General features: G+C 44.0%; 1 protein-coding gene across 1 annotated transcript in view; it reads right to left on the bottom strand.

Moving 5' to 3' along the window:
• XYLT1 (xylosyltransferase 1) overlaps nt 1-27,585 on the bottom strand; it is a 969,342-nt gene that overhangs the window by 636,788 nt on the left and 304,969 nt on the right. Inside the window, exon 2 of the mRNA XM_069647050.1 lies at nt 17,740-18,262. Coding sequence (XP_069503151.1) covers nt 17,740-18,262 — 523 coding nt within the window. The remainder of the gene's footprint in view (nt 1-17,739; nt 18,263-27,585) is intronic.

Raw genomic sequence — 27,585 nt, 5'->3', positions numbered from 1 at the left:
AGTTTCCTCTATGTGTGCTGGGTAGACCAGATTTGCATATATGATGCTATTTTTTTCTCTCAGAAATTGAACTCTGCTAATCAGGCCTCACTTTCTAAATCCTCCATGCTAAAAAGTATAGTACACATATTTTTTCCTAGATGGACCCTGCCCACTGATATACCAGCAACTGCCACGTGGTTTGGCAGCCTGACAGCCCCAGGGTAACATGTGCATTCCTGAAACAGCCTGTTGGAAATCAAACTATTCAAACAGGCATGGGCTATGTTTACCAGCGGTCAGTCAGGATTGAAATGATATGTAACTGTGTAATCCCAAAGCCTGCTGGCAGTTTAGTTCAAATATAATGTAAAGCTATATTCAGTAGGAGATAGCAGGAAGGAAATATGTTTATACATTGCCAGACATCACTGATTAATTTTATGATCAACTGGTTTCCTGTGACTCCTACAGTTGTCAGAGCTTTAGTGTATCACCGCCTGTCACTGGGTTTCACACATAAATGTGTGTTAGCAAGTCCCACTGGAGTCCCTTTGATGTATGCTGGTATGGCTGGTACACTTTACCAGGGAGTAGGGTGGGACTCAATGATTCAATAACACAATGGATAAGTCACACAAGGTGGATAATTATTGATGTCACTTTGATCAGAAAGATGTGAGAGTGAAGAAGTTTATTGGACTTTTTCACGAGAAATTCATCTTCCAGAAAATATTAGGGCACCTCACCATCCTGTTACCCCTTCCTACAAGGCACTCTAGGAGTTTACATCACTTACTGGAGTTTAAAATGGGCCAGGTTTGTGTCACAATGACTATATGAGGCATGAGACTCCCTCTCAGTTAAATCATGTTTGGATTAAAGATGAAAAAGGAATTCACTGGAACCCTATTGAGGTATCAGTCTGCCCAAAGTTATCTTCTGTTTGGGTGACGATAAGGCTTTCCAAGGAAGGAGCAAGAACTTCCTCCAGCCAATTCAGGGGATATTTGAAGTGACTGCTGCTGGAAATGCCTTTCTGCTGATGAAACACAGGTTCCTAGGACTCTGCCTACTGTAAGTGACACACCTGAAATCGTTCTATTACAACCTCCCTGGATGAGAGGCACAAAAGAAGAACTCACCTGGACAGGGTCACACGAACCTAACATCACAAAGGCCAGTCTTGAGATCTGATTCTTGCATCCAACCGCTTTTGAGCCGACTCAACTGCTCTCCAGTTGCTTCCAATCAGCTACAAGACATAACAGAGCTGCCGCTGACATTCACTGGTTTTTGAACTGCTTCAATCCACTTTGAGACATCGACCTAGACAGCCTGTTCACGGGTGGCTTCAATCCAATTACCATTGTCGAACCACAGCATAGCACTGGACCCAGTTGAAGTGGCTCACCATTGAAGATGAAACAACATGCCAAGGCACCGTTAAGCCACCGAACCACAAAGATCTAGAGAGCTCATATTTCCAAGCTTTTTCAAGTCTCAAACCACTTCTGACATTTTCGAAGTGTCCCAAGTTTGCCTCCTGTCGAACCAACTTGACTGACTCAACACCGCAGAACGTGCTCAGAAGCCTGGCTCGAAGCAGTTGAGCCCCAAGAAGATGATTTAAAGGCATATACAGAGGTTCTGTCACCTTGACCTGGTTACAATGTTTAACGACATATACTTAACCTTGACCCTTGATAAAAAGACAGTTGCCTTCATTCTCCTTTCTTCAACCAAACATCTTCATACTTTTTTTTATGACAGGGGAGGGTTGGTAACGTTTTTATTAGCTTGTCTGTCCATTTAGTTTGATTGAAGTCTTGTATTTTTTAAATACCCTTGATTGGGCATTTCTTTTATTTTGGTGCCAGAGTGCTATTGCTGTTTTGGATGCTTCCTTGCTGGCTCACACGCCTCTTGAAAAGTGCAGCCTGCCCTCAGCCCAAGATACCTTATAGAGGTGAAGGAGATGTACAATTCACCTTGCGCCCATTTCACCTTCATGATTGAGATCACTGCTGGTTTTGTAGTAGTGTGGTCCTAAGTAGGTGCTAAGAACCCACAACTCATCCCTGCACTCCCTCCGTGCAGAAGCAATCTTGCCACACGGTTATTATTCGAATCCCAATGGATTCCACGTGGTTTAGCAGGTGGAGAACGTAGCCATAATCCAATTAAGATTCCTGCCTCTCCACTGCCATTAAAATCAGGGTGGGCAGAATAGACACTACTTGAAATGTCATGCAACGTAATTGACTCCACCATTAAGTTATCATCGATCAAGGGATTGACTATGAGCATCTTTGCACGCTCTGTGGGAAACTAAGTATACTACAGGTAGAACATCCAACTTGTGAAATACAAATAAAACCGTAAACCAGTAAACTCTACGGGAGATTTTCAAGAAGCAACTGGAATCATCGGGTTACTTTCTTGAAATCAGTAGCACATGTCTCCAGAAAGACATTTACTAGCAAATGGATCTAATAGAACTACTTGTACTGGAATTTCCACCAGAATTGTGTATGGCGCTTTATGGCTTAACATAACAACCTGCCTTGCTAGACAGTCAACCTCATGGCTTCCATATTCCGACAAACATTATTAGCTGTCTGGAAAGGATATCCTAGCTACGGCTGTTGAAGCTCCAACTTCTAAGCTGTGTCATTTGGGCTGTCACAAATAATCCTGAAATACACCTGGGGAAACCGGTCTTAACAGCCAGACATGAATGTTTTTGTATTTACCCGCGGGGCAGATAATTCTTTGAGGAAGATTATATCTCACATGGCTTAGTGCAGGAATTATTTATCGGAGAAGCTGGTGCTTAATGTCTGAGGGCAACAGTGTGGGGCGTGCCGAACAAAGTAATGCAAACAATGTAGCAGTGCAGGCATTGCCTACCGATGAATCTGAGTTGGATATTTTGACTTTTGAGAATGTCCTCTTTTGAGAAAGGCCATCTTTGGCTCTGTGTGCCACCATTGCTCAGGACTGCACGTGCATTCAGATGGCAAGCATTTTACTTTGGGGCCATATAATGCTGTATTCAGATGTCAGCGACTGGGGAAGCGCTACATAGCAGCGAGGACAAACTCTACCTGCACCCCGATGAAGGAGGCATGAGTGAAGTCATATTCATGACATACATTATATTAGTACCCGGCGACGGCGCAATCATAATGCAAGAGCCATTCTGATTGGCCCTTGCCGAGTCATTACCAGGCCGGGAATCCCTTTGTCGGGATTCCACGGCCTTTGTCCCCGGCGGGGGGTGTGTCAGCCCCTCAGCCAATGAGGAGGCTCGAAGCGGGGCCATCCCCGCTCTGAGCCTCCCCACGGCTGAGAGGATGCCTTCACCCCCGCCGGGGACTCTGGTAAGATTTTTTTTTTTTTTCTACCCTCCCTCCGCCCCTCCTTCCTGCCCTCCCCGCCCCACTTACCTTTTTGCTGCTGGGTCCCGCTGGGGAACGATAGCAGGCTCCAGCAGTGTGGAGACACACGGATGGAGGCTTGCATCGTCCCCTAGCAGAGATGCAGGTACGTTTTTTTTTCAACCTTCCCCTGCCTCCCACCCTCCCAACCCTACTTACCTTCTGCTTCTTTTTTTTCGGGAGAGGACGCGCTGGGAACACTTGTGTTCCCAGCGCGTCCGCTCCCGATGGCCGCCATGGAAAGGGAAAACGGACTCCCGTTTTCCCTTCCCAGCGGCCATTTTCTTGGTTGTTTTTTTTTTTTTCCTGTCCCGAAACGCTGCGGCTTTTCGGGACAGAAAAAAATGCTTTTAGTGCCCCGGTCACGCACATAATGTGGGCCGGGGTACTAATAGCAATATGACCCTTGCGGCGGGGGCATTACCTGAGTCGGTAATGCCCCCGCCGCTGGGGTCATATTGCTTAATTAACGTCACAATATCTACTGTACCACTTTTACTGACCATTCCATGACTATTTATTTATTTATTATTCATATTTGTTACGCGCACAACAGCCCTGGGGCATCGTGCCGCAAACTATTTCACTATCTAAATAAGCTCAAATATTGGATACAATTAAGTAATAACTGACACATTAAACTGCTTACTGGTGCATAGCATACTTCTGTTTGCCCTGTTGTTTTTAAACGTACTTCTCTATTTTTCACCTAAGAAGTCATGTTTGTGTAGCACGAAGAATATGCCCTGGTCGGCAAATAGCATCCTTAAGTTTAGAATGGATTTGCAACTTCGTAATTCATACTGCTTTTGACTAGAGTTTCGATGTTTGGTATTGACTGCCTATTTGTGAGTTACATTTAGAACATGTTATACATAATATTTAGAAAATCTAAAAAAAAATGCGATATTGATATGATTGGGAAAGAAACCGACATGTTTCCTTCAATGTGACCACTTGTGCATATTTCGCCACATAATCAACCTTCAGTCCAGAAATCATGTGTAAAGGCAGCGCCACCGATGACAGAACAAAGGTTTACAGCGAATTCAACAGAAGGTCCTTATTTACAAAAGTGTTCTTTTTTTAACGGGGGGGAAACTCTATGTAAACCGGGCCCCCGTCTTTCACACAATAAAGTTGGACAGACTTTAATAGGCCCCAAAGGGTGAGATTTGAGCATGCCAATTCATGATTAGTGTTTCTCAGAAAAGCTGAACATTGTCAGTGAAGAAGCAGTAAGTTCTCGGACAACATGCCGTAGAGTCTATGGACATAGCTGCCAAGCAGCTGCATGCCATGCTTGAGATTGCGAGCCAGTCAGGGGATTTCTCAATGTATTCTGGGACTTGTAGTTTTGGTTTTCCTCTTCTAAGTTTTTCCCAGCATGCAAAGTGAAAAGCCAGGAATGGCTTTTCCCATTAAAAAAAAGCTTTTGAAAATCAAGCACTATGACATCAGACAACGGGCCACAGCGAGTCAATGGTTAATGTTTGATAACTGTCTTTTACAGCACAAACCCAGCTCTCACGCCCCCCTTGCTTTCTCACTCTGAGGCAGACAAAAGAAAATACATTTCTCTTGCCATCAGGTTAATGAATCTGCTCACTAATAGGGTTTTCATGAGACTTCATTCAATTATCTCCACGTTGCACAACACATCTAGAGTACTGCTTCCGGTGCATAGTGTGCTGCTATGAAGTGCACAACACTTCAGCATATACTCTATTTCATTCTGAATGTTCAGAGCAAGTACTACAAATTATGGCCCTGATTCACAGAAAGGTCTGCATTGATCCCACAATGCATGCGCGCTGAAAACGATTTTGCGCATCCCTGTGCGCATAAGATCTGCTGCGCGCTCTGCGTATTCATGAAATTGTTCCCGCAAAGTAGCCCTATGTGCAAGTAGCAGCCAGAACGCTCACGACACGCCCCCACGCATAGCAATTCCAGCCACTTATACCGACCTTTGTGCACTCCTCGTCCACGAAGTTATGCGCCCTGGCAATACTGCGTGTGTACCCTCCAACCAAGGCAGCACCCCAGCGACACTGCATGGGGACCCCGTAACTATCCATAGCACCTCCTCAACATGCATACCATTTTTTTGCACAACTGTAGTTAGTTTGCCAGTGAATATGCTGGTAAATACCTGTAAACCGTGGCTGCACCCCACCACACTACATACGCGCACCCCTAACTTCAATCGGCACCCTGACTGCATACACGCACCCCTAAATTCCCCATCGGCCTTTACCTTTGCGCAGTGGTTCCTATGCCCATGGGACTTAACACATGCCTTCGGGTGGCGGTGAGATCATGAGCTTTGCATGCTGATTTCCCAGACGTGACGTTGCACAGTCACATCAATGAATACGCTTGGTTTTGCGCAGTTGTGGGCATGCAAATTGATCACGGAGGCCGGCCTCGACACGGCCACAATTTCCCTTGTTCTTCCTCATTCTGCATGTTGCGGCCTCTATTTAAACCTCTGCATAGGCCGAACCCACACTCTGCGTGGAGTCCAGGAGCTTGGGGGTTTTCCCCCAAAAACATATTTTAAATAATAGGGTAAACAGTGCATTTTACAGCACACTTTCAGTGGAAACATTGTGAGAAAAGCCAGAAAATGTGCAATTGCATGTGTGTAGTAGCACATGAAATAATTAATTAGATGCAAATCACCAGCATAGCACAGGAGCATTTTCCAATGCACTTTCATGCTGCAAATGCCCACAATATATGCGAGTATAAATAACATTTCATGGTCGCCCATACATGTCCAAGAGGCTGCATCAATATATGCCTGTAGTACCATATAAGAACAAAAACATATGGCTTTGCCAGGCAGTACACACACAATGCCGCAATAAGAGAGTATATCCAGACTCACTGTACCAATGTAGGCCAGTATCACCACATGCAAACACTCATCATGTTTGCTTTACTATTGATGTCCACTATAAATGCTTTGCCACTGTATGTAAGTATATCCAGACTTGCTGTACCAATGTAGGGCAGTTTAGCCATGTAAGAACATTGTGTGTATTGTACTCTTGATGCGCACTACAGAAATGCCAGGCTGAAGTAAGACATTCTGTCCAGACTGGATGTACCAAAGTAGGCCAGACTAGCTACGCAATAATGCTTATCATATTTGCTTTACCATTGATGCAGAGTAAAAAATACCATGTCAAAGTAAGAATATACCACAAGACAGGTTCCACAAATGTGAATCCATTTAGCCACATGATAACACTTATCATGATTGCTTTACCCTTGATGTCCAGTAGTAAATGTCATGTCACAGTACGAATATAGGCCCATACTGGTGACCGCAATGTAGGTCTGCCTACCCATATAATAATTCATATGTTATGTCATTTGGCACATTTGTAGCACCTACTGCCATTGATATGGCCCCAAAGTGCTGTGTGGATGAACGCCCTTTGGAAGACCAGTGGTCGATGTGTACGAATAGAAATAGTGGAACTATGTTCTCTACTGGCCTGCACCGCTCCCCACAAACCTCATCACCACACGACCTGTCACACACAATACAAACACCAAAACACATGCTCCTGCTGTTTAGGAAAATGCTCTATGAGGTGCACTGAAAGTGCAAGTTTCAACTACTTCCTGTACTTTTATTTTAAAACAAAACCTTTCCCAAACGGTTTCTTTTTAAAATAAAAGTATAGGAACTGTAACACTTAATTAAAAGAAGTAGAGGAGCACCGCTCCTAGCCGCTCCCACCCACTTTGACCACTGTGGAATACTGTAGTCTGCGGTGAGAAGTAGAGAGAGCAGTACTAGAATGCATGTGTGCTTTTATAGCCTGATCAAGGATATGAAGGGAATGGCTAGGTCCCTAATAGGAGCCTATATTATAAGGTGTGGGGAAGGTGTCAGATTGTCAAGAGAGTTGAGTTATGTGCACAGCTAGATTGATGTTTTTGTGGGACTCAGTTGTATTCTACAGGTGGTGGCGCAGGGGCAGAGGGTGGTGTATGTCTATTGCAGGTACAGTCAAATAGTGTGGAAGTCAGATGTGGGAGACTATGTGCAGTACAATCTAAGTTAGGAGCCCAAGTGAGGCATAATCCAAGTGTAGCAAATACAGACAGTGCCATTGTTGAAACCGCAATCTAAATGGGAAATCTAGGCCTTCAAAATGCAAGTGTGATAACATACAAACAGTGGCAGGGTTCAGTGAAAAGGCCCCTTACCTGAAAGTAGCAGTAGATGGACACCACAGCGTCTGGAAGTATGGGGCACCAGGGCAAACAGGCAAACAGCGATGGTAGGCACCCAGACGAGAGCGCCCATTGCCTGAGCCATTACCCAGCTGCACGGGCCAGGCTGCCCAGCGGGATCTCGTTAAGTGGATTTTATCCTGGGTCAGCTGAACTGTTCAGTGGCCCAAACACAGGGCTGGATGGTGGGCATAGGGCGGGTTGGAGGGAGGGATAAGGGGAGTTGAGGGGAAAGCCCGGAAGCTAACGCTGGATAGTTCATGTTACTCAGGCTGCGCCAAAGAGGGAAATGTACCAGAAACGCACTGCTCGAAATCCAAATGTAGCTGTTTCCTTTACCGCAGCAGTTATACGTCAGAAACAGGGGGATCCCTCATCGAGGAAATGAGATGATGTTCTCCTGGGCTAGTAGACCCGTTTGGTGGCCCAATCACAGGGCTGAAGTGCAGGAATAGGGCCGCTTGGAGGGAGGGCTAACGGGTAGCAAGGGGAAGGCCCAGAAGCAAACTCTGGAGTGTTTGTGTTACTCAGGCTGCACCAAAGAGGGACATGTCCAAGAAACTCACAGCTCCAATTCCCAGTGTGCCTGCTTCCATACCCGAGCAGTTGCAGGTCGGAAAGAGGGAGATCCCTCACTGCGGAAATGAGATGATGTTATCTTGGGTCAGCTAACCCGTTCAGTGGTTCAATCATGGGGTTGGAGGGTGCCGTGGGGTGGGTTTGTGGGATGGCTAAGGGGAGGCGAGGGGAAAGCCTGGACGTGAACACTGGATCTTTTGTGGTACTCAGGCTGCACCAAAGAACGACATGTCCTGGGAACTCACTGCTCGAATAAAAAATGTGGCTGCTTCCTTACCATAGCAAGTTCAGGTCAGAAAGAGGGGGGATCCCTGTTTGAGGAAATGAGACATTGTTATCCTGGGTCAGCTGACCCGTGAAATGGCCCAGTCGTGGGGCTGCAGAGCGGGCATAGAGCAGGTTGGAGGGAGGGCTAAGGGGAGGTGAGGGGAATGCCCGGAAGCGAACACTGGAGCTTGCATGGTACTCAGGCTGCACCAAAGAGGGACACGTCCCAAGAACTCAATGCTCGAATACCATATGTGACTGCTTCCTTGGCAGAGCAGTTGCAGGTGGGAAAGAGGATCATGTTTGCTTTCACTTTGATGTACAAAAGACATTCCACACCACAGTAAGAATATATGGACAGATTGGTACCGCCAATGTAAGTCAGTAAAAAGGGCATGCCACTGTAAAAAAGTGTGTACAGTTTTGCACAACCAATTTAGGCCAGTCTAGCCATGTTATAAAACCTAAGGTTTTCGTTACCATTGGTAGACAGTAAGAAATGCAGTGCCACCAGCAGTCCCTAGAAATGTAGAGGCATGCAGCCTATTTACACATGATGCAGGTACACACTGGTAGCACACCACTATCTCATTGGCAGGTCACATGAAGTAGACCATAAAGGTGAATTGCTTAATATGATCTTCGACATCCTCCGTTAATATGGGACCCATTCCTTGAGTTTGTCAAAGATAGGGAAACTCAACATTACAGAGCACTGCTACTGAGAACAATCCTAAACTGAGGACCAAGGACTCGAGAAGGTAAAGGATGCACCATTAAGCTATGCCGGTAGAAGAAATACCTCACATCTACTAAAATTCCTAACTAAGGCAGGGTTAGAAATCATACGGGTTGGGTATAGGGAGGGAAAGGGAAAGGGGAGGGGGAGGCGTAAAGTTTGAAATGTTAGAGATATAGATGAAACAGACTTTGGACCTTAAATGCACAACCATGGTTGCTGCCTGAAACTGGTTGGGGATCGGCACCCTGAATCAAGATTGTATTACAGGTCAAACTAATTATGCCGGTAATGTGATGTAACTGTGATAGTGCTTGAAAATAAAAACAAAGTTTTGAAAAAAAAAATAAAGCAAATTATCTTGTGGGATTTTGACCTTCAATTACACTCTCAAGTGGATCGAACAACATGCGACTCTAGAGTGTTCATTTAGTCACTCTTAAACGTTTTAAATAAAGCTTTGGATAAACTGCATCTTTGGAAGGGAACATTGCCATTACTTTCCTCTTCCAGAGAATGAAGAAGGCCCAACAGGTTTATCTAGTTCAGTTGTTATCCTAGATTGTGAAGGCAGGTATTCCTATTTGTATCAATGTTTGACCACATTTGATAGGCATCTACATTTGGAATCTGGCCTGGAGAAAACGGGAGCGGGGACATCTAAAATGAAAGGAGAAAAAGCGATAGTGACCAGGCAGGATTCAATCATTCCCAAAAGCTGTTGGCAAACGTTCCAGATCTCTGTACATGATTTAGGAGAATGATGCTGGCGATGGCCTGTATGGTGCCACAGTGGAGAGTTATACTATTCTTACAAGCTACATCATTGTGCAACTCAAGGACAGTTAATGCAAAAAGAAGGATCAGTACATGGAACCACATAAGAGAATATTTGCAATTCGAGCATTCGGGGAGATTAATCGCCTGATTCACAGAGCATTTTCCAATGGGATTGCGCTATTATAACAGGCTCCGGTGAATCAGAACCTAAGATTCTGAATTTCCATCCAGAGGAGGATCACCTGAGCAGCAAGCAGCAGGTTTCCCTCTGAGCCATCATTGATTTCGGGTGGAGGTGTGAGGGATATTCTGGGGTCCGAATCACTAGTGCCTGTCAGACACTGTTCATCGATGCTTGGTAGAAGATAATGGGCCTCATTACAAGTATGGAGGTAGCCATGACGCTTTAAGCGGCATGGCTACCCCCATACCGGTTACCGGGTACCGGGTTCCTTGAATGGGGAAATACCGGACAATTCCGACCTTGGAGGGCCCCGTATTTCCCCATTCAAGGGACTCAGACCCGGTACATCCCCATTCCCATTTGAGCCCCCATAGGGCTCAATGGGAATGGAGAGAATGCTAACAACGGGCCCGTTAATAACAGTCCCGTTGTTAGCATCCTGGTCTGCTCGCGGGACCCGCTAAGGACGCCTGGTTTTACCAGGCGTCCTTAGCGGGACCTGCAAGCAGACCTCGTAATGAGACGGTAGGGGGTTAACGGCACCGGCAGCTCTACCGGCGCCGTTAACCCCCTACCGCCTGGGTCGTAATGAGGCTCAATGTCTGTGTGATGGTCTTCGCTTTGCACACCTTGATTTATTCGTTATTGCACCAGGATTTTTAGTGTTGGTTGGGGCTTCTTTGTCTAGGCGAGCATCATTCCACTCGCCATCTATGCTTAGCAAGATGAATGGCCGCGCTTTGGTCTTCAGCAAACTCAGCCAATCATAACTTCCCTACAGACGTGTCCGTGACCTCGCAGTTCTTACCTCAGTCTCATCCTCTCACCCTTAGTAGTGCTGATTACAGAGGGTGCTGCACATAGATGCGATGCAGTGAGCATCATAGGTTCCCGCCTGACCAGCTACAATACATTCAAACACATATGTGTGCATCCAAGAAATAGCATGGGCCAGGCAAAGGTCAAAAACTGCTTCGAAAGTCTTCGTATGTTTATTGAACATAATAATTTACAAATGAAATTCGAGTGGGCCCGTCGTTCTAGTTGAAAGGGAATACTTTTTTTGCAGGCAGATTAACTGTTTTAAGAGAGGGCTTGGTCTACGTTGGAGACTTTGCAGAGTCGGTTGTAACACTCTCTGTACACATATAAGAATTGTGTAACCCCAAAGACTCGCTTTCGTTTTCCAAGTGTGTATGTATGTTTAAATATATAATGCACACACTTTTCTAGGAGCCGATGGAGTGGTGTACATTGGGGATGGGCCATCAATATCTTCTCAATGGTTTATTCTCCATCAGAAGGGAGACAGGAAGTCTGACTGCAATTGATGGAAAGTAACATATTGTCCAAGGAAGGAGTTTTCTGGCAGCCAACATAATCTAAAAGATCTTGTGATCTGGGCGTGCTATGGTATTGCAGCCCCCCACTCAAAGAAGATCAGGGTGATCGTTGCCTTGAGGCTCTATGTGCTTGAGCATTTGGCCATGGATTTCACTGAGATGCAATGGCTGCCAATGAACCTGCTTTAGCGGGGGAGGGGGCGCTTTACAGGTCAGGTTGCCAATACAGGTTGGATTAAGACACAGGCCCTCATTACGACCCTGGCGGAGTGGGTTTACGCCAGCGGTAATCGTGGCGGACCCGTCCGCCTTACTACGAGTTCCCGTAGCGCCATGGAGCCTTTTTCCGCCTGGTTTTTCCGGGCGGAGTAATCCATGGCGCTACGGGACCTTGATGTTAATTACGCCACCGTAATTTACGGTGGCGTAATTAACGCCTTCCCCACTCCCATTATACCCTATGGGGCAAAAATGGGAATGGGGAAGGGTAAAATGGGGATTGGGGATTTACCGCCCCGCCAAGGTCGGAATGGGGCGGTAAATCCGCCAAACCCCATGGCGGTATTGGCAGCTTTCCGCCATGCTCCATGGTGCATATTGCACCATGATCTCCGCCAGGGTCGTAATGAGGGCCACAGTCTTTCCACCATATCAGCTATGCTGGAGTATTCCCTTTCCAGAACTACTGACAGACTTCATCAATAGGTAATGTATTGAACACTACAACATTGACGGCAATACCTTTCTACTCACGCAGTACTTAATCAGCTATAGTTCAATGAAAACACATCTTACTTTCACAATTGAAGGTGCTCAGCATTTCATTCACAAGGAAATGATGAAATGTCTGAGTCACACTGCTGGGATTCCTACCTGTGAACTGCAGGTAAGCCACGTACCTCTTTAGAAGGTGAATGGACTCAAATGTAAATGACTGTACACCAAGTGATAGTTACTCAGGCTTTGCAGCAGCTTCGCTACATATGTCATTGGTACAGTCCAGCGGAGTGGCTGTGTGTTACGTTTCATTTGTACATTCAGAAGACGCTGAGCCATTAACCAGACCGGTGAAATGTAAAAAGCAGTGACATGTGCAAGTATATTTCATCCCCTGAAATGTTATTTTATGTGCAGTCTTGGACCATCACCTTCAGGTTCTCGACATGTCTATGCAAAATATACAGAAAGAGAACATTGTTTTCTATTTTGTGACATGTTCCTTTTTGTATTGAAAATTAATCTTTCTCTGTGCGCACTGCTGCGCTTTACACATAATCAGCTCAGGGTTCTCTCTGCACTTCATAACTTTGGAGAATTCACACCTTTGTCCAGTCAGAAATGTGGAAGTACAATAAAAAAAATGTGTGTGTCATTCTGTCTCTTATGAATAAACTCATTCTGACACTGCGTTCCCCATAACGCATTGCTAGGCTGTATGATCAGCAGTCATTCAGTAGAAAGTTCCCTATTTGCCTTTTTTAGTCCTCACCTACTGAGCTTTTTTACGCCTCCTGTGGCATAAGGTGCACTCCCCGGGTTTGCTGCCACTGTCAGAATTCGTCATGCGTCGACGCAGATGTCATGTTACTGTACCAGTCCCGAAGGACTAAGTGGACGCTGGAAGGTCTATGCACACTTGCAGTCTGAATCTATTATCCTTTCAATCTGAATCTACTATCCTTGCAGTCTGAATCTACAATCCTTGCAGTCTGAATCTACTATCCTTGCAGTCTGAATCTACTATCCTTGCAATCTGAATCTACTATCCTTGCAGTCTGAATCTACTATCCTTGCAGTCTGAATCTACTATCCTTGCAATCTGACTCTACTATCCTTGCAGTCTGAATCTACTATCGTCTACTTGTCAACTTTTATGTAGATGGCAATGCATGAGAAACACGGCAACACCCCTGAAATATGGGTCTGCGGTATATGCTAGCCGCCACTTCGCCCACAGAGATCTCCAGCTACCAGTCCTGGTGGTGCCATAGACATCCCACTCATTAAAACTGCAGATGCAATACTAAGAGCACCGTACACTCTGCATGTAAAGGGAAACCTTGGGGCAAAGCATACGATGGTAGATAAACATGATATAGCAAGGTAGCCTGGAAGCCCACTTCAGGTTGGCACAATGGGAAGAGCATGTGTAGTGCCCTTGCAAACCAAACCCACGCTGGCATCATTGCCTCTGAGAGAGCTTTTAACAGATTGGAAGGGGCGGGGGGCGGGGGGGCGGTCATACCCAGCTAGCATACAACCAACTGAACATCTCCTACTTTCTGAAATTGATGTTGGTGCTAGCTGTCCACAATTTCCTAATATTGGAGGTGAGACTGGGATGTGTTAAAAAGTAATGCAGAGCCTCCCATATCAGGCCTTTTCAAGCTCATTTGGACTCATGGCCAGATCCATTTTTGGACTTACAGTCAGTGGAGGATGATCCTGCCCGTTGAGATGTGGTTGAATGTCCTCCGTACTCTAGCTAGATAGACTACCAGTGATATAATCAGTGGAAATAAAATCGAGGGTGACTCGATATTTTTTTAAAGGCGCTATCCAACACTTTTCCCAAACATTCTAGGACTCGAGTTTGTTTATATAATTGTGCCAGTCCTAAAATATGCTAGGGAGGGTGTTTAGTGCCTTAAAAAAAATATCGAGCACCCCTCCCTGTTTTATCCAGCGATTACCTATAGCTGCTAAATAGTGTTTCTGTCCAATTAAGTACATGAGAAAACTCCCATACTGAACCCTACAGAAATCAACATGCTGCTGCTCTGGACAAACCGCGAGAAGCCTTAGTTTACCTGTCCTCAACAGTGAGGGAACACACTCCCAACCAGTGCAGAGAAAACCAAAACAATAATGTAAGGCCAAATAAAGCACTGGACCAAGACCGCAGTCATAAGCAGTCCAGGAGTGATTGCAGCACTGAGTCATTCACTCAGAAATCTTGAAGATTCTATTATCAAAAGCAGCAACTTCGAAAATATTTGTGTTGGAACAACAGTATTAATCATGGGTTTAATGGTTAGGAATCACATTGACAATATATCCATGTCAGCTGCTGATATCACATTATCGAGGATCCTATTTCAATAAACTATGTACAATGTATGTATCTTTTTTTTATCAGGATTAGTTTGGTCCCACTTGAGCAAATATTGAAATTGCTACCAGAGTACACTCATGATTTACAATCTTTTTCTATTCATTGTTATTGTGGTTTGGTTTTAAACAAACCTTCACACAAAGATTAAAAATCCAATCTATACAAATACGTAGAAAGGTCTCACAAATCTTCAACTACAAGACGCGTTAGAACATCATACACATATTTTTTTTAATTCTCTGCATTATAGATTTTACACTATTTTGTGGTTATCTCAGTCAAATCCCTCCTAAAACATCTCATGTCTATGTTGTATTGTTTGTTAAAGTTGCAATTGCATGTAGCCTAAGTACGATATTGGAGCAACGTGAAAAATACTTAATAACAAGCAGGAAAACCCTAAGTTCAAAATGACTAGGGTAGCAGCGCCAAAAGGGAAGCTAAGAAGCCCACATACTTATTGTTTGTCATCTAGAACATAATGTTCCTAAGCAAGCGTTTACAAATGGCAGCATTCTCCTGATTGTAACCTCAACCTGTGTGATACTAACCTTATAGTGAGCACCAGAAGGTGTGTCAATTATGTTAATATTTAACCAAATACAAATAAATCAACATTCATTGTATGCAGATTTTCTGTGACCTGCTAATTTGTGGAGATGTCTGAAAGGATTTCTCTACTCAGTTTGCCCACTAGAACACACTTACTGAGGTTGGTCTGAGCACAGACTAAACTATTCTACTGTGGGAATTGCTGCCTGTGTGGGAGCCCATTTGAAAGGGGGAAAGAAATAGGCTGGACGCCCACATTCTTCTTAAGCAGTACAGATTGTGAGCCAAAGTGACTAATACCTGATATGAAGGAGCGGATCTTTGCTACCATAGGACTCTTTACAGCTACTTAAGCTGAGTATTATTGTGTACAGTGATGCTGTGTGTCTGTCTCAACAGCATGAGACAGGATTCTATGCAAACCAAAATTCAGTTTCAGAATGACCACAATCAAAAAATATGTAAGAACTACTAGTCAACATCATTACTCATTTCTACACAAAGTTTGACATGTGAATATAATGGGCCAGATTCTGAAAAAGCAGAAGGAATGTGCGTGATTCATTTGCGCTGCTTTCAGAAATGCTCACAGAGGTGACCAGAGCATTTCAGGAGGGTGTGAACTGAGCCCCCTTGGGAGCACACTCGCGACATAATGCATGGCAGGCTTCCAGCATCCACAAGGTTTTTGGAAGCACAATTCACCAAGTCTGGCCATTAAAGGGCCGGTCTCGGTGAAATGTCAGCGAATAAAAAAGCTTTTCCATCCTGGTTTTGTTGATGAAAATGCAAGTCAGACAGTTGTGGTTCATTGCCTCAAATGACCCTGTCATGATGTGTGCCTCCCATGCGCATGGCCCGCATTTCTGGGCACCCCATTTGTGAATTCAGGATGTGCTTTTAAATGCTCTAACATGCCCCCTCTCTGCGTACATTTTCAAAGGGTGGGAGAATCGGACTGATTGCATCTAAGAGGCAGACATTCAGATGCTCTTTGTGAATTGGGCTTCTCTTTTTGCACACACGAGGAGGTGTGTGCTTTGAGAATGAGTGTCACTGCGGGCATTCTGAGGATTTGCTAGTGCAAATCTCCTCAATATGTTTAAGGCAGTGGTAGAAATATCCGAAAAAAGGTAGTGGAACTGTGACCCTGACCCCGGCCAGGAGCAATGTGCAACCATTGTTTTAAGGGTTTCAACTATGCCTCTTGATGGCCAATTGAGTTGAAACAGATTCAGGTTTAGTGGAACTCCGCTCCCGACCGTTCCCTCTCACTTCGACCACTGCTTTAAGGTGGTATTGCTCACACGAATTGCCAGATGCAAAGGCACATCAACCTCTGAAAGTGGTTAGTCATGTTGCACTGAAATGTGTGTGCTTGTACACTAACAATATGTGAGAAAGGGGTAGCTAAAAGTGGGGTTGTCTCACATGGTAAACTTTCACATCCTAGCATGAGTTTAATACATAGGAAGACATCTTTCACATTGTTAAGAAACACACTTTCGCTGAAAGTGATAATTAACAGATCAGCGGTATCTATTAATTTATATATGAACGGTACTAATCATTTGACAATGATTCGATTCGTTTTCATTGTTGATAATTCTAGCTACTTTACAATTTATAGTTTATGATTGCTTGGTTTCATAAGAAATAATTACAGTTACTCTACCTGAGATAATACCATCAAGCTCATTGATGTGTTGAGGAAAATAACAGAACTTTAGGAAAACAGCACAGAGAAGTGCTGCTAACTCAGTGCTGATGATGGTATGACTTGCTCTGATTTAGATGTACTGCCCGGTGCAACATGTGCAGAAACCTGTATAGGCACTGTTCGAGGTACATAATAGCAAGCACTGGGGAAAGGGTGCACACCCTGCCATGTACACCAGAAAAGCATGTTCACCAGGACCTCACAAGAATAGCGTACCTATCTAGTAAGCCACTTAAACTTGAAGCCCTGAAGAAGTTTGTGCAAATAACATGAAACATGTGTCGGCTGATCTCTTGTGAACTATCAAAAAGTATAGAAATGATTCTACTAATTTGCTTGTAGACTTTTCTCAGCTAAATTAATTACTATGTAGGCAAATTCTTTGGAACCATCTCTTGTTACATAAGAAGAAAACACCCTCTGTCACTGCCTTCCAGACTATCTCTTTTCTTTGAATGATGACATTATTTCATGCATTTACTTTAAAGCTCAGCTGTTTCAAGTGAGATTATGCATCCCTTCAGTTTCTGCATATGGCTTGATTTGGAAGAGAAATCCCACAATAATGGGGTGCATGGTAGATGTGTGATCCGCAGGTTGGTCTGGGGAAAGTGTGTTCATGTTGTAAGCAAATCCTGTAAGCAGTGAATGATCTCAGTGGTAGCATGATTCCCTCGAGTGTCATCATGGCTTTTCTAAGAAGCAAATAGCATTTCCGGGGCTAAGGCATTGCACCCCTGAATGTACCATTGACGTGTGTCTAGCCATATTGACTTACCCTCCAGTGGACAGAACCGCGGCACCTTCTCCGGCATCAGCTTTCCCTGTTTGTGCTGACAGTAGATCTCGGCAATCTCCTGGCGGCAGTGTTTGGATTTAGCCCTGGATAGGGCAGAGATGGCTTCTTTGCCTGTGATTTCGCACTTGGGTGGGAGGTCGTACTTGATCTCCGGAGAGCTGTTTGCTGTTTTTTTCATGTGATGGTGCTGCTTGTTAAGCCGGTGGTTCTCCTTCTGGTGGCTGCTGTTTTTGACCCCATGGTCCCCATACTGCAAGACCTCATTTGAATTCTTGCCCAGCAGCGAGTGTTCCTTCCCTTTTGCTTCCACCGCCAGCTTTCTTTTTAAGTGCTCTTTTTGTTTGCTAAGAGGCTTCTTAACCAGCTCCGGCTGGTGTTTTTGCCTCTGAGTCCTTGGGGCAAAGTTACTGTTATCAATATTCTCAAAGTCTTTTGGAACCGAATTTTCATTATTGCTGTCTGTCCGCATTTTCTCTTTTGGCAGGTGAGAGAAATATCCACCCTGAACAAAGGAAAGACCAGAAAGGTGTTAGGATACATGACAGCAGTACCTGGACATTATAAAAGACGATAAACATTGCTTTGCACAGAATATCACAGAAATGACGACCCCCCCCCCCAGCGCAGTTTTCCACTGATTGTTTTACACTTGAATGGAATATTAATAGAGAAGGGCGGCCATGTTGACATTTGTCATCTACAGCTCAACTCAGCTGGGGGAATTAGGGACGTCTATAAAAAGATATTAGCAAGGAGGAAAAGAGCACGCTGTAATTTATGGGAGTGCTAAAATGGTGACCAGTGACGCACAACTCAAACCTCCTCAGGCCAAAATTGAGTCTTTAGTGGTTGCTAGTGGCCTGTAAATTATACAGCTGACAAGTCAAATCATTGAGACCAGCTTGAATTTGAATGCCCATTTTCTATGAGAAGAAATGATCAGGATACCTTAAGAACTGTTACAGGAAAGCAACCAGGCATAATTGTATGTATATAAAATACCAAACGCAGTCCCAATTTCCCAAGTTACCAAGGTAGCTAATTTTGTTTCAGTGAGAATTGCAATTTAGAAGTGATAAATTACATTTGCTTTGCCCTGGCGATCTTTACTAATTAAGTCCACACGTCCTCCCCAGCTTCATGTGCCCTTTGCCTAATCCTTTCTAAATTAACTTCCCACTTCTCTTTAAATTCCGAGTCCCTTTGTCAAGCATTTGTTCTTCCTTGGCGTTATTTCGTATTCTTTTAGTTTAAGGCAGTTTCCATGTGTGCATTTTTCCTTTATATCTCTATACTATATCTGCGGTGGTTGCACTTTCTCCCTTTTCACTTTGTTTATTGGTTGTGCTTTTCCTAACCCTGCAAACTTGCCAGCAATGCATTAAGGCGGCGCATCAGGGGATCACGCCGTTATCTGAACTGGGTTTCTCGTCATCCTTCTTTCCGTTGACTCGTCGCTTTGCAATGTGTCCTTCTATGTGGATTGTGGATTAGAGCTTCACTGAATTGTTTTCCTGCCTAAACTGTTCATCTTGATTTCCTTTGCAATAGTTATGGAGCTCCATTTAATATTCCAGTTACCTTGAGCTTATTGAAAATAGGAAAACATTTAGCAAAAGATCAGATAAAAAAACGGAAGTATTCTGAAATGTGAGATTTCAAACATTTAAAGAACTGGTGATAAGTGTGCACAACCTTGTTAAATCCATAAAATAAAAACTAAAGGGATATTCTCTCTTTGGAAAACACACCACAGACTAGAAAAATCTGAATACATTAAGTATGCTTTATATATGACCTTTTCTAATCAGTAAACATGTCTCCATTACTTTCCTCAGAAAAATATTGACTCTCTAAATGTACATTTTTTAAAATTTGCTTGCAAGAGAGATTGGAAGGAGGCGGTGATGAAAAGGCGTTACACCACTACATAGAACTGTGGGCCACCGCCCCAGCGCACAGTTAGAGTGGAAGCGGCTTCCCTTAGTTGTTGCTGGTGCACAAGCTGCCTGATTGTGGTAGGGACCAGAAAGCCCCCAGTGAGTGTGCAATCTGTGACTGCACTCATTGCACAAGATGGCCAGTATTGTCCATTGCAGCCCACTGGACCATCACTAGATGCTTTCAAACAACAGTTGTCACGATTTTGCCAACCTCAGCCCCCATGAGAATGACAAAATGACAGATCCTGGGGAAGAAACATAGCCAACTGACCACAGTGGGCATCATTGGCAAAGCCTGAAGCAGACATAAAGATGCTAAATATATGTCTAAAAGTGTTAAGCCTGTCTTAACACACGTGTTATCCTTGAGGGCATGCTGTAGTTGTTGGAGTCATTGGAGGTGAAGGAAAAAAAGTTATGTTTCTGCTCCCTTGTTTCCCTACACCTAAAAGAAAATACCTAGTTTTTCACCAGCATAACCTTTTCATGCTGACGTAAAACCAATTGGTGCCTATTGAATCCACCTGTTTTTTTACACCAACAAAAAACAAGCATCTTGCATAGAAATACATTGTAAACCCTGCCTGTCATAGCTAAATGGCAGGCAACATTTACTCTTTTTGCTCTGCAAAGTGCAAAGAACAAAGGCATACAGGTGCTTTGGACTGCATTTACACCTTTGCTTCCCACTTTGCACTGCAAATGACAAACCCTTCCAGGAGGGGAGCTGTATGCACCTACATGCAAACCTAACACGATTTTCACCAGATGGGGAAATAACCTCCACTGTGTAATAATCAACTAAGGGTGGTGGTATCACAAATGTTCCCCCCACCTGCACTCATGGACAGTTAAACACAGTAAATCTCTGTTTTGGGACGAGCAGAAGTACCCGTTCTCCAAACGGATTCTGTATACAGACATGATAACACTCTCATCAATTGGTGAATGATCCTGTAGGTCGCTGTTCCGCCTCGCCCTGGCATGGTGCAGTTCATTGCAGTGCATTGCGAAGCAAATATCTCAGAAACTGTGCATCCTAGGCCCTTGGGCCTTGAAACTTGGTTTTTGATGTCCCAATGGAACCTCAGGTATATTTCCTAATGTCCAGACCGGTTGAGAAACAACATTTTGTGTTTCCATTCCTGGAAAACATGGTTTACAGCTTTGTCCGTGGCACCATCTCACAAAAGTCCTCTGGAGATGTAATTCCACCTGATGCTGCAAACATGTTGTTTCCCTTCTCCGGTTTACATGGTTTACGGGTCCATCGGCAGGCATCATCTCGCAAAAAAATCTTTGGAAAAGTAATTTCACCTGATGCAGCACAAATGTGGAAACTTCTGGAATGCTACCTGCCTTCACCTTGGCCTCTCAGGTCAATTCGCCTCCCATACATGTTTTGTTTCCCTTCCCGGTGAACATGGTTGATGGCTTCGTTGGCAGGCCACAAACACACAACAAATCTTAACTTTTACTGAAATCCGGGGAAAAGCGTGGGGTGTCCAAATGTCATGTAGCCAGTAATGTACGAAAGGTCCTAACAGATAATTATGCAAAATGTAGTGCAGAGTGGAGATACAGTATGGAATTATATAAGGAACAACTCTCTGGCAAGCCACAAACCAACAGACACATTTTAACTTTTGGTGAAATCCAGGGTACAGGGTGGGGTGACCAAATGTCATGTAGCCACTATTATCCAGCGGTTCCTAACAGGTAACTATGCAAAACTTGGTGCAGATTGGTGAAACAGTGTGGAATTGTATAAGGAACAACCCTTTGCCAAGCCACAAACCCATACATTCCACCACAAACCCACAGACACATTTTGACTTATATATAGATTACAGTAGAATCATTGCAGCCCACAATGACCTAATGGTCAGATACCCACACATCTGAATGTAGTGCAGTCATTGATACTGCATTGTTTTCTGTATGCATGATTGATATAAAGGAAGAGGGAATGGACAAGTGCACACATTTTGCATGATCTAATTTTGGCCTCATTAACCATTATTTTCAATCAGTGTTAGAAAATCGCTGCAGGCAAATTTAGCGAGTCAGTTTTCAACAATGTTCAGGAGAGTTATGTATCGTTACAAATAGAGCAAAGCTGCTGCGTCAAGTTTATGAACGCCAGGCACTTTCCTAGTGGACCTGTCATGGAAAATTGGCTATTATTTCTCAGAGCGGATTGCTCTTCAGATGGTTTGTTATTCATGACTCAGCTCCTCTAAAATAGTGAGCTATTTTTGGTAATGGAACATTTATGATTCATTTAGATTTTTGTGTACTTACTCTAGCCAACTTTGGGTTTCAGTGATGTGGTGGCTGCGCATACACACACACACACACACACACTCACCTTGGTCTACTAATGAACCACAGCTGCATCATTTTAAAGTGTTCATCAAATGGAATTCATTATCATAGTTTATTTTAATTCAAACTAGGCAGTTTTGTTTGTTTGTTTGTTTGTTTATTTTATTTGTATGGCGCTCCAAACCCACGGGTAGAAGGGCGCTTAAGAATAACGTTTCAGCGTTTGAGAAGTATCTTTGTGTTGGATACTTCGTACATGCTTATGATATATACATATATATACAGTTATCAATATACAGAGCACATACAATACGCATAATATACAATTTTCAATATAAATACAGTACCTAAACCAGTTACCGCACAGGGGTTTAGGGTCTGGTGTTGATGGCACTATTCTTTGTTTAGGAGCCAGCTGATGACCTGCTTCCTGAAGATCTGGAAGGGTTCGACAGTTTTGATGTTGAGAGATAGGGTGTTCCAGAGTTGGGGGGCAAGTACTGTGAAGCTTACCCCTCCAGCTCTTTTTAGATGGAACCTGGCCACTGTCAAGCAGAGAGTGTTGGAGGATCTGGTGGATCTGGTGGCAGGTTTCAGGGTGAGTTTATTAGCTAGATATGGTGGTGTTAGATGATTGAGGGATTTGTACGTGAGGCAGATGGTTTTCAGATCATTTTTTTGGCATATGGATAGCCATTTGCAGGCTTTTCTAGTAGCAGAGATATGCTCTTGTCTAGGAATGTTGAGGGCTGCGCGCAAGGCGATATTTTGTATTACCTGCAGCTTGTTGAGTATGGATTGGTTAGCACCTAGGTACAGGCTGTTACAGTAATCCAGTTTGGATTGTATGAGGGCCCTGGCAAGGGTGAGGCAGCTGTTGGGTGATAGGAATGGTCTGCTGGCCCTAATGAGCTTGCCGGTGTAGGCAGCGGCTGAGGCAGTCATATTGGTGTGTTTGCTAAGGTTGGTGTTGGCATCTAGATAGAAACCAAGGGTTTTTACACTTTTGGCTATGGGGATGGTGTGGCCATCGATGGTGATGTTGTTATAGCTAGGGTCAAGTTTGGTTAGAGTGTTGGGGGAGCCGACGATTAGGAGCTCTGTCTTCTCATCATTCAGGCAGAGACCATGGGAGGCCATCCATGCCTGAATGATGGAGAGTATTTTGTTGATCCGGGCGGAGTCTGCTTGGTAATTACCTGAGATGGTGAGGAGTATCTGGGTGTCATCTGCATAGTTTGTGTAGGTGACACCCAGACGGTCCAATTGGTCAAATAGAGGCTTTGTAAATATGTTGTACAAGGTGGGGGATACACAGGATCCTTGAGGGACCCTGCATGTGATGGGGATGGGGTCTGCTGCAGCTGTTGTGGAGAAGACCCGCATGGTTCTGTTTGCCAGGAAGGATTGTATCCATGTGATGGCAGAGGAGGAGAAGTGGGCTGCGGTGGCAAGGTGATTACAGAGGATTTCATGGCTGACCAGGTCAAGGGCGGCTTCTGTTCCGTGTTGAGGTCTGAAGCCAGATTGACGTATTCCTAGCAGTTGGTTGGATTCCAAGTATTCCTGATTTTGGATGTGGGCAACTCTATCCAGGATTTTCAGTAAGAAGGGGACTGTAGGGATGGGCCTGTAGTTGGTGGGTATGGCTGGGTCGAAGGATTGTTTTTTCAGGAGTGGGAGAACCCATGATTGTTTTAGGTTGCTAGGGATTGAGTTATTGGTGAAGGATAGGTTGATGAGTTTGGTGATGAAGGGGCATTGGCCAATAGTGCCAGTAAAGTCTGACATTGAGTGTGCATTTATGATTACTGTGCACTGGAAAAAGACAAGCATGCTTTCTCTTGCAATACAAACATTAAGTGGATCATTCTGAGCCGGGCGTATTGTTAAATGAAAGTGTAAAAGTCTTGCATAGGACCTTTACACTTTCAAGGAATGCTGCAGCGTTCGTGGTATGCGGCAGGAACTTTCCTGCCATCTCCACATGCGCGTCAACTGGCTTCTGACGCAGCTTGCTCGATCGCGAGAGCTTTGCAAGCATTTTGCTAAACTGCTTTCAAGAGGTGTTCCACAACACAGCAACCTGTGTGATTCCTTGTATTCAACACATCTGCTATCCTGCACTCAAGTCACAACGGTGACCTGGTCAGTCTGAATGTCTCCTCAAATGAGACCGAGGTGAGACTGTTCCATTGTTACAATTGAATATTGGATACATAATATGTGTGGTCTACAAATCTGTAGCCAGGCCTTAGAAGCAGACTAGCCTTGCAAGCTAATTATGAAGACAGTCCTGAAGAAGGTGGCATTAACTACCGAGACCACCGAAACTGGTTGACATGTTATGTGGAGATGGCAGAAGGTTCCTGCCGCATACCATGTTGGAGCCAAAGGGAGATTAAGAAAGTCTAGCATCCACTCTTCGGGCTTAGCCTTCATAACATGATGATTTTAGTCTTTAAATCAGAGATAACCTTTTAATTGGGGTTCATTCACCCTGAGTAGTGGCCAATAAAGTGATATTCTTGCCTCAGTACTGTTCGGAAATTAGTTGCACCCTGTATTTTAATTTTCTTAAGAAGCAATATTTTTGATCTGTGCTGTGCCTAGGCCACTAGTCGATCATGCACTAGCACATGAAAGAGAAAAAAAGAGTTCAGATATTAGTACATTGCTCTCTTCTTATTCTATCTACTATTAGACAGGGGGCAGACCAGCACTGACTAGGGATAGTGCCCAACACATTTAGGCACAGATGGAACTTTCTCTGTCCTTTTTTTGCCTTGTTGCATTTCTGCTTGATGACAGGCCCAGGCAACCTGTCCATATCTGTAGACTTCTTAGAAGGCCAGTAGAATTTTCTACAATTGTGATGGGGCAGCAGTGCTCTTATCTCCCATTACCTCCCGAGACATCATAGATTACTCAGAAATATTATACATGACAGTTTGAGTACATTTTTGTTCTGGGGTTTGCCCACATACTACATAGTGCTTGGGTATAACCCATATAACCTGCAATGACCCGCAATAACATTTTTTGCTAAACAACCCACACAGCTCATGTATCTTTCAGACTGTTCCTCTTCCCCCAGCAATCACCCCCAATCAAATTCACAAAACGTAAATCAAAGACACTCTGATGAGACTTCTCTCCCTCCCTCCCCAGATGATGACTTTATTGAAATTCCAAACTCTCCCATTTATTTTTGCCATTCTAATACCCCACCCTTTTTATAAATACATGTTTTTTTCTACTATAAATACCTTGTATATTATTGTGTAATACCTTATTTTTTTCTTCTTTAATCCCCCAATTAATAGTCCGGGGACATCACGACTGTTCAGAGGGTCCATTTACACAATGGGCCATCCTCGGACATCGCACCCTGTCAATGCATGTCCGGTCTTGCATGACACATTTTTAATTACTCCGCAGACAACGCGCCCATTTGCGGACATCAATGCGCATGCGCCCTGTGGCTCCCACCTGATGGGGTCTGCGCACACCCACCACCACTGTGGATGCCCCCAGAATTCATCATGTGACCTCGCCCGTGCGGTGTAACAGCATGTCTGCAGATAGTGTCCATCAACACGGAGGTTTGAAACTACATTTTCGACCAATCTAGGGTGTTTCAAGTTGAAGGTTTACCCTTGAATAGCTCCTAGACCCAATTTTTGTTGATCTGTCAACTTTTTACAACTTTAAAGGGGCTATTTTCGGAACAGTAGACCTTGCTCCGTCAGGTGATCTGTTGAGTCACATGATCCGCAGATGGTTCCTCTGAAGGGACGCACCCATTACTTTTAGTCATTCTCAATCTGGGACACCAGGGAACAACATATTTTAACTGCTACTTAAAGGAGACTTCCAGGAGTTTAACAATGGCACCTGTAATGGCCATCCCACCTTCAAAGAGGCCACCATGACCAGGTGGAGGGCGTGGACAGGGGAACAGACACAATGATGCGGACGAGGATGACAAGGAACAGGAAGATGAGGTAGAGGAAGTTCCTACCTCCAGCACCCACAAAGAGTCATGGGTCTAGGGGTTCTTTAAGACCGTTAGGCGTGTACCGAAAGCTTGGGCTGCCAAGGTTGGATGCATTGAGTATGGGGTCGCACTCAGTCACAGACAACCTAGGCAGTCCTCTTTTGCGACCACCTCCATGCAATGCCACACTTGCTCCAACCCCCCGGGTACACTAAGAAAGGCTGTTCCTTTCTCAGGGAGAAAGATTATCTCCTCTTCCCCATCTTTCTCAACCACTCCTGCCACCACACAGGCTACTTCTGTGGGGTAGAGGATCCCACTGCCTGCCTCATAGGCTGTACAGAATGCTCTTGACCCTTACCTTTTGAGGGTCACAATATTTTGTTTGTCTTGCGACACGCCGTTTGCAGGGAGGAGATGTTTCAGACTGCTTTCGAGGCAGAACTCAAGGAGCACAGGAAACACTGCCACTGACCTTAGATTTAAGGCATGCCCAACATCTTCCCCTGTCAACCTGCCCCTCTGTATCTTTGTTTGGTGCCCCTTCCCTCCGTCCCTCCCCCACCTTACACCCTCGCCTCTTCTACAAAAAATAATATCCGCAAAAATGAAAAAAGGCAGAAAGACAAACAACGTTACTTCAGGACCCGCTTTTCACAGTTAAAAAATCAAAGAAAAAGAAATCACAGGTCTCTTTGCAGTCTGTATAGTCTGCGGACAGTAAAAAAGTCTGCGGATACCTGGACAATTCCAGGCGTGTGGTGGGGGAATTCAAATCAATTAACTTGTTTTTCTTTAAAAAATGGTGGCGCTTCAAAGAACCTTTTTTTAAAAAAAAATGTTGGTGTTTTATATACTGAACTAACAAATGTTCTGCTGAACTTGATTCTTTTTTTCTAAATTTCACAAAAACTGCTTCTCATTTTTTTCTGTTTTTGTTTTTCATTTACTACAAATAATACAAAAATACTTCACAGCATAATTCACGATTTCACAAAAATTGTTTCAGTACATTTTGGATATTCAAAAGAAAAATCTGATTTCTGACATCAATGAAATGCACTACATCTCCTCGAAAAATATTTACGCCATCCAACTTGATATTGTCATGGTCAAAAGAAGCCATTCTTAAAGCATATTAAAAGCATTGACACCTTTATTGCATGTTGTCTAGCTTCTTCCATTTGGGGCCAAAATATGTTTGGCTATCTCCATATTTGTTTTTGATTCATTTCAGAAAAAATAATCTTCCAGGTGTAAACAGTTCCATTAGGCTTCTGAATATATACTTCACTGCAAATTCCAAAGATGCTGTAGTCACATACCCCAAACTGTTGCCTCCACAATGCACAATAATAATATCTGGTTATTTAAAGTGAGTCATAGTCTCACAGAATGATAATAAAGTTACCCAGTTTAAACCGCAATCTGGATACCACGTAACTTTCACTTCTCCCAATCCAATAATAGCAGAGATGCCACAAGATTCAGTATAAATTTAATGAATGGATCCAAGAATCTCCCTCTATCCACACACTCTGCTTCTTCATAGCC

The sequence above is a fragment of the Ambystoma mexicanum genome, chromosome 2q (assembly GCF_040938575.1).
Source record: "Ambystoma mexicanum isolate Mex_15411 chromosome 2q, UKY_AmexF1_1, whole genome shotgun sequence".
In the NCBI taxonomy this organism is placed as follows: domain Eukaryota; kingdom Metazoa; phylum Chordata; class Amphibia; order Caudata; family Ambystomatidae; genus Ambystoma; species Ambystoma mexicanum.
This window is presented reverse-complemented; position numbering and strand designations above follow the sequence as displayed.